Source organism: Pelecanus crispus, chromosome 1, assembly GCF_030463565.1.
Source record: "Pelecanus crispus isolate bPelCri1 chromosome 1, bPelCri1.pri, whole genome shotgun sequence".
Lineage (NCBI taxonomy): Eukaryota > Metazoa > Chordata > Aves > Pelecaniformes > Pelecanidae > Pelecanus > Pelecanus crispus.
Genome location: NC_134643.1, coordinates 121,895,427 through 121,903,030, shown reverse-complemented (window position 1 = coordinate 121,903,030; position 7,604 = coordinate 121,895,427). Strand labels below are relative to the sequence as shown.

General features: G+C 46.8%; 1 protein-coding gene across 1 annotated transcript; it reads left to right on the top strand.

Moving 5' to 3' along the window:
* The first annotated feature begins 202 nt into the window (after positions 1 to 202).
* On the top strand, positions 203 to 4,688 carry MIS18A (MIS18 kinetochore protein A). Its single transcript, XM_075727569.1, has 5 exons — positions 203 to 452; positions 1,876 to 1,942; positions 2,406 to 2,528; positions 3,824 to 3,917; positions 4,608 to 4,688. The coding sequence occupies exons 1-5, from the start codon at positions 203 to 205 to the stop codon at positions 4,686 to 4,688; spliced, it is 615 nt and encodes a 204-aa protein (XP_075583684.1).
* The last annotated feature ends 2,916 nt before the right edge of the window (positions 4,689 to 7,604 follow it).

The window sequence follows — 7,604 nt, the reverse complement described above, 5'->3', positions numbered from 1 at the left end:
TGCGGGGGTCGGTGCGTGGGCGGCGGGAGCCCAGCGCGCGCGCGACGGGCGGTGGGGGAGGCGTGGCCGCACGCGGGGCGGGCGGTATTTCCCGCCCCGGTGGGCGTGGCGTGACGTGACGTGCGGTGGGGGGGGTGGGACCGGGCGGCTCTTGCGACGGGCGGGCGTCACTGCCGCTTCCTGCGCGGGCGGTTTGAAGGCGATGGCGGGCGCGCTCTACCCGCCGCCGGGCCTTGTGGCGGAGCTGGACTCCTCCCTGTCGCTGCTGGAGGCGGACGGCGGGCGGGCGGCGCTGCCGGCGGCGGCAGAGCAGGAGCAGCAGCAGCGGGCGGGCGCGGCGAACGCCGGCCTGCTGCCCATGGTGTTCCTCTGCGCCGGCTGCAAGCGGCCGGTGGGCGACACGCTGAACTGGGTGACCAACGACGAGGAGGCGGGCTGCATCCTGCTGCGCAGTGAGTGCTGCCCCCCGCCATGCCCCGCGGCCGCTGGTCGCCGCCATCCCTGCTGCCTTCCCTGCTGCCATCCCTGCTGCCTTCCCTGCTGCCTTCCCTGCTGCCTTCCCTGCTGCCTTCCCTGCTGCCTTCCCTGCTGCCTTCCCTGCTGCCTTCCCTGCTGCCTTCCCTGCTGCCTTCCCTGCTGCCATCCCTGCTGCCATCCCTGCTGCCATCCCTGCTGCCATCCCTGCTGCCATCCCTGCTGCCTTCCCTGCTGCCTTCCCTGCTGCCTTCCCTGCTGCCTTCCCTGCTGCCTTCCCTGCTGCCTTCCCTGCTGCCTTCCCTGCTGCCATCCCTGCTGCCATCCCTGCTGCCATCCCTGCTGCCATCCCTGCTGCCTTCCCTGCTGCCTTCCCTGCTGCCTTCCCTGCTGCCTTCCCTGCTGCCTTCCCTGCTGCCTTCCCTGCTGCCTTCCCTGCTGCCTTCCCTGCTGCCTTCCCTGCTGCCTTCCCTGCTGCCTTCCCTGCTGCCTTCCCTGCTGCCTTCCCTGCTGCCTTCCCTGCTGCCTTCCCTGCTGCCTTCCCTGCTGCCTTCCCTGCTGCCTTCCCTGCTGCCTTCCCTGCTGCCTTCCCTGCTGCCTTCCCTGCTGCCTTCCCTGCTGCCATCCCTGCTGCCATCCCTGCTGCCATCCCTGCTGCCATCCCTGCTGCCATCCCTGCTGCCATCCCTGCTGCCATCCCTGCTGCCATCCCTGCTGCCATCCCTGCTGCCATCCCTGCTGCCATCCCTGCTGCCATCCCTGCTGCCATCCCTGCTGCCATCCCTGCTGCCATCCCTGCTGCCATCCCTGCTGCCATCCCTGCTGCCATCCCTGCTGCCATCCCTGCTGCCATCCCTGCTGCCATCCCTGCTGCCATCCCTGCTGCCATCCCTGCTGCCATCCCTGCTGCCATCCCTGCTGCCATCCCTGCTGCCATCCCTGCTGCCATCCCTGCTGCCATCCCTGCTGCCATCCCTGCTGCCATCCCTGCTGCCATCCCTGCTGCCATCCCTGCTGCCATCCCTGCTGCCATCCCTGCTGCCATCCCTGCTGCCATCCCTGCTGCCATCCCTGCTGCCATCCCTGCTGCCATCCCTGCTGCCATCCCTGCTGCCATCCCTGCTGCCATCCCTGCTGCCATCCCTGCTGCCATCCCTGCTGCCATCCCTGCTGCCATCCCTGCTGCCATCCCTGCTGCCATCCCTGCTGCCATCCCTGCTGCCATCCCTGCTGCCATCCCTCCTGCCATCCCTGCTGCCATCCCTGCTGCCATCCCTCCTGCCATCCCTGCTGCCATCCCTCCTGCCATCCCTCCTGCCATCCCTCCTGCCATCCCTCCTGCCATCCCTCCTGCCATCCCTCCTGCCATCCCTCCTGCCATCCCTCCTTCCCTCTGTGCAGGTGCGACCGCCAGCGTCTCGGTGGACGAGGAGCGGAAGCTCTCCAAGCGGCCCGGCGAGTGCGGATGGTGAGGCCCGGCCCCGGAGCCCCGCTGCTGCCCTGGGGGTGGGTGGGGGTCCCCACCTGGGCCCTGCCCTTCCTCTCCTGAGGGAGCTGAGAGGCTCCGGGGAAGGTGCTGAGGAAAATCCGGATGAACGGCCCGTCGGGTGCTGGGGGGCCGGCGGGTGGGGGTGCTCCTCTTCCCCTAGGCAGGGCCGGGGAGCCTGGGCCTGCAGCACTTCTCTCGGGCGGCCGGTACAAAGTGCTTATGTGTGGCTCTTGCAGAGGGCAGCCGGCCGCTAGGAACGCAGGCTGAAAGACGAGTGCTCCTAATTATACTACGTAAAGCAGGAGTGAATACTCTTAAAAGAAAAAACAAAACCAAAACCCCCCGAAAAAACCATAATGGATGGGTTTTTTTAAGAACAGGAATGGGGCCAGGTATTTCCTTTTCTTTTCTCCTGAATAAACGTTACATATTTTACTTACAGCATGGTTGAAACGCTTTTCTGTTCTGGCTGTTCAATGACGCTTGGCAACATCTATCGATGCACCCCAAAGCATCTTGACTACAAAAGGGATTTGTTCTGTTTCAATGTTGACTCAATTGAAAGGTAAAGGCAGAATTTCTGTGGGTAAGCCTGCCAGCTAAGCTTCACCCACCAGGCATCTTATTCAGGGATGCTCCTGTTGATACTTGTGGCATATCTAGAGGTAGCTGTTTCTGCCGCTTTGTTCCAGAGTGGTTTTCTGTGTTACTGCTGTTAACATCATAGTGCTGCAGTGTGAGAAACATCATCTGTGTAATGCTAGGCAAATCCTAGAAGAAGGAAAATGCCAGGGCCACTTGTTGTGTATTTTGTGGTATTTGCATACCACCCAGGAAAATAACACTAGGTACACAACACAGGAGGGTTCCTTCTCATTTGATCAGAAGAGGCTACATATGTGCTCTGCTTTAGACAACATAAAATGAGCCTGCAGTCATAGGTAGTACCAAATAGGCCTGGCCGTAAGCTATTAGAGGGAAATATTAGCAGAGAACATGGGGAGAGGGGCTTAAGCAGAACTTAGGGTGAGGTCTGACCTGTACTGGTCAAGTCTGCTTTTTGCCTTGCTAAGGTAGGCAAAAGCAAATCTTTGAATATGTGCCTGAGGCTGTCACTTAACTGTCTTACAGTCAAAAACTGTCTCGAAAATGAAGGTGTGCTATTGTATTGTTTTTAATTGGTTTATAGCACTTAAAAGTGGCTTAAAATATTCTTGAATAACTATATCCTGAATTAAGTCTCCACACCAGAGTGTTTTATCTAAGCATTACTCTAGTAAACAGTGACAGGTTACCTTTATTGCTGTCTGAGCTAATTTTAAACTGGAACTTAACAAAAAGCAGAAGCATTGTTTTGCTGTATCTGTGTGGGTGTTCACCTTCCTACTCTGGACAGTTTTGGTTTTTTTTCTTTCCACAGCTATGATACTTTGCTTTTTCCATGACAGTAAAATTCTCTGAAATGCTAACATGGTGACAAAATGGCATTTTCTTGTGCAGTAATGGTGATGGCTGGTTCTCCCAGCTAGTGCTACACTGTTCTCAATGTCTGCATAACTTTTTCACCATATCCTGTAGCACCAGAATTCCTGACTGTCTCTTGGAGTTCTGACTTTCATAAAGCAGTGGTGTCTTGGTAGTTCTGTGCTTAAAATTCTTTTCATTCCACCATACAGTTTGTTTGCAAGATTACCAAATATAGATACTTTTTTTTTTTGTGGTGGTGTTGCTGGAATCATGCTTCCACTTTGCTAGTGTATTAATAATAATCTCATAATCATTGAGAACAATGAATGAGTCCTACATTTGTTTTTTTGCCTTCAGAGTGAAAAGTGCATGATCTAAACTGTAGCATATCAGTTACATTCTAGGATCCTCAGAAAAGCAAGCTCTTACTGATGAGGAACCTTTAACTCTTGAAAGTCGAGCTGTTTTGGAAGAGGTGCTGCAAAGGGTGAGATTTAACCTTATATCATTCTTGGTGTAAATAACCTCTATGAAATCTTAATATCCTTATTTCATCCAGATCAATTCTGTGGGCTTTAACATATGCTGTAATACGTCATGCTATTAATATCTTGTGTTATGCAAGATTTTCAGTAACTCTTCCTTCAACTTCAAACAGAAAATGCTAATTACCATTATCAAGCATAGCTTTAGATCCCTCTCTGTCAGTAGTTAGAAATTTTGTTTCTGGTTAGTTCTGATTCACTTCTCCAGATTTTCACTTAACTTTATTTAGTCATGTCTCTTCTGTCTTTCATGTAAACTGACTTAATGCTTCTGCTGTAACTTTGTGTTGAAAGATTACATAACAAATAAAGTTGACATTTTGCTCTACTGAAAACTTCTGACTGCAGGTAGCAATCACGTGGGAGCAAATGGTGCAGCAAAGTTGGCTCTGAAAGCTGATGGTTGTCTAGCAAAAGCTGAATGTGTGGATCTGGCACTTACCAAGGTTGAAGACAATTGGAGAGTTAATGTTAGAGTTGAGTGAACTCTCAAACTATGAAAGTAGCAGGAATAGAATCAAATACAATTGGTGACGCAAGATGAAATTCAAGCACTTACTGAAATGTACGCTTGCTCTTTGTATTGTGAAGTTCTGTTTATAACCAAGTATCTTTCCCTGTTTACTTTACAGGCCAACACTGTGATAAAGGCTCTGGAGGCAAGACTGACTGCTGTTGAATCAAGTATGGCTTCTCATCACAATAAAGTCTGAAAGAAATTACGTGCAGGAAGTTTAACTGCAGGAGAATGATGTGTGTGAAACTTGTCCTTGTAATTGTCTGGAATCTGTGGGAATGTTGCAAAAGCTGTGCAAAGAACTGAAGACACTGGTGGCTCATGCGCAGTACAACAATGCTGACTATCGGCCTTCACCATAGACAAGGAGTTCCTCTCTTTTCTGTTAAAAGGATACCCGAGAAAGAAGTAGAATTTTTAAATCAAGTTTCTGTGGATTTTGGTATATATGTAAATATTTAAATAAATTTTTATCTCTGAAAGCAAAGCATTTATCTCCTGACTTTCCTGCTAATTAATATCTACTGAACTGGGTGTGCCTCTCCTTCCTAAACCAACTAAAACAAATCCCTGTGATGTCTGAAGGAACAACATACGTCATTTTTGTCTCCACAGCCTTTGCTTGACCTGTGCTCAGAGATGGGAATGGCACAATAACTGTATGGGGTGTTTTTTTCTTTTTAAGCTCAAGGCTAAAATGTAATGTAAAAGAGGGCTTTAAAAGCATTAGATAAAATGGCTTTCCATGCAGTATTGAAGGTCATATGTTTTACAGCTTCAAGGGGAAGAAAATAAACAAGGCTGGTAGCAGCACACCTTTAAGCAAAGCTTGGTGTATATTTGAACAATGAATTCAAAATGCTAATTAAGAACACTTGTCAGTATTTTGTTTTAATGCAAATATTTCAGTTATTTGTCTTTGATCTTCTGTGTATTTAATTGTCAGGGTTTCTTATACAGTGTGAGTATTCAAAGTAATTTTTTTCAATAAAACAAAAGCAAGCAGTTGTAGTCTAAAGGAAGAATAATTTTGAAGAAGTTTTTTTGTTACCCAACACTACTTAATTTTACTACTGCAAGTTTTAAAGTTTTCTCCAAAAACCTGGAATGAATTTCCCACTGTTCTCCCCCATTGGTAGGCACTGTTTTTCTTACAAAAGCTTCTCCCCCCACCTTTTCTCTATTTACTGCTTTGTTTTGAAGTAGTACTCAAGTTTAGCCCGTAGTGTTGGGTCTTAGATTCTTTCATGTTCAGGTAACTAAAACATTTTGTTACTTGCATGCTTGCCAAAGGAATTGTTATAAGCACTAATCTTTCCAATCAAATTACTCCAGTGTAATTTTTGAGGCAGTTTCTTCTCTAACAAGTTTTTGAATGCTGGTAAGTGACATAATAGATTTCATCCTGGATGTCTGAAGAGAACCATGAACGCTGCCCTTTAATTGAAGGTTGGTTGATGTTTTTCATTATATACAGAGTATGTTTTTGTTGGGAACATTAACAGTTGATGGCTTGATAGGCCTACCTTTTCAGACATAATGCTTTTTCCATATATATTTATCTATTTTTTTTTTAACATGTGGATTTCTTTTTCTATTACGGACAACTGTGGGAGCAGGGACATAAGCCCATAAAGATCTCTGTAGATTTTTTTTTTTTGTAAAGATGAACATGTGTTCATTTTTTTTTTTTTTAACCAAAGATTGAGACAAGATGGCATAATCTCTTACATCTATATTCCAACAAAGTAGCAGCAAAACGCAAAGGTGCAAAGATAAACTTGCATGTTTTTCTGATGCTTCCCTAGCCAAATTATTGGTGTGTTAGAGGTGGGAGATTGACTAGCCTAATGTTTATCAACCTGGAGGTAGTTTCTAAGTGGGTTCTTGTATTTGTTCAATTATATTATAACTATTTTATATCCACCCTTGATGGAATGAACCAGGTTTGCTGGCCTCAGGCAGCACCTGCAGCTTTAAATGTGTCTCCATTAAACATGGAGGGCAGCTAACTGGTTCAGAGTGAGTTCCCTCAGATTCACCAGCTGAATTCCTTGAGACTTGTTTAGGTAGATTCCTAGCACTGGTCTCCTGTGTCCTATGTGTTGCTACTGTGTGTAATGAAAATAAAGTGTATGCAAGCAAGTATTCAAAACAAGAAATGGTTGCTTATCTTAAGGTAAACATGTGAATTCTGTAACTATTCCTCTTTTCTAGCTGCTATGGGAAGGATACCTGCTGAAGAAGGAACCCAAAACCCATAATCCCACCAGTATGTCCCTGAACTCACAGGCAGAAATGACTACAGAGAATCTGGATTAGAGTATGTGTTCCTGTGATGGAACATACACAGGTAACACATTTTAAAAGTGTGTGTTAAGTAACAATTTTTCTCCTTGGCTTAGTGTTATCGTCTTCTATATCTTTTCTTTATTGAATACCTGCACTTGGCATCAGTGTATACTTAGAACAATGTCGCTTAGCATATTGTAGGCAGGAGCTTGAGTACATTAACACAACAAACCCTCTTAAAATAGTGTTTCCACACTCTCAAGGGTTGCCAGCTGCTGCTTTGCTAAGGTGTGCAATGAACAGTCTAAATTTAGAATGAATTTCATATGGATGTAGAGATATTTAGATCTGTATGGGGAAATGTATTTGGGTACGTATATTGTTCCAAGAAGCTGAAATAATTTTTTTTGTTGTGAAGTTCAATTACAAGCTAGTATCTTGAATAATTAACTGGGCTGAAGGTAATATGCTAGAGAGTTTTTCTGTTTAAATGTGTAAGTGTGTATTATGGTACACTTGAACAATTTTTAAACATTAAGGAAAGCTGTAGTTGTTCCCTAACCAAATACGGTAGCAAAGCTTTAGTGTGCCAACAGGATGTACAGTATACAGTCATATGTAAAAGGTATTGCTCCTTGCTTAATAAGCAGTACCTATTATTGGGTGACAGTTCCTTCTATACCCAGTTTCTCAGTTTCTGCCTTTCAATGCAGGATAAATAGGAAGTTTAATTCTCCTCTGGGGGAATCTGCATGCTCTATGGTACACTTCCTTATACTTGTACTAGGCACTTTGTACATTATGTGCTGGGAGGGGGAAA

Bases quoted from the DNA above. Each gene is read 5' to 3' on its own strand.
- MIS18A (XM_075727569.1), top strand. From the start codon at position 203: ATGGCGGGCGCGCTCTACCCGCCGCCGGGCCTTGTGGCGGAGCTGGAC. The intron at 2,529-3,823 runs GTAAAGGCAGAA...GTAGCATATCAG, and splicing joins AATGTTGACTCAATTGAAAG to TTACATTCTAGGATCCTCAG. The intron at 3,918-4,607 runs GTGAGATTTAAC...TTTACTTTACAG, and splicing joins TGGAAGAGGTGCTGCAAAGG to GCCAACACTGTGATAAAGGC.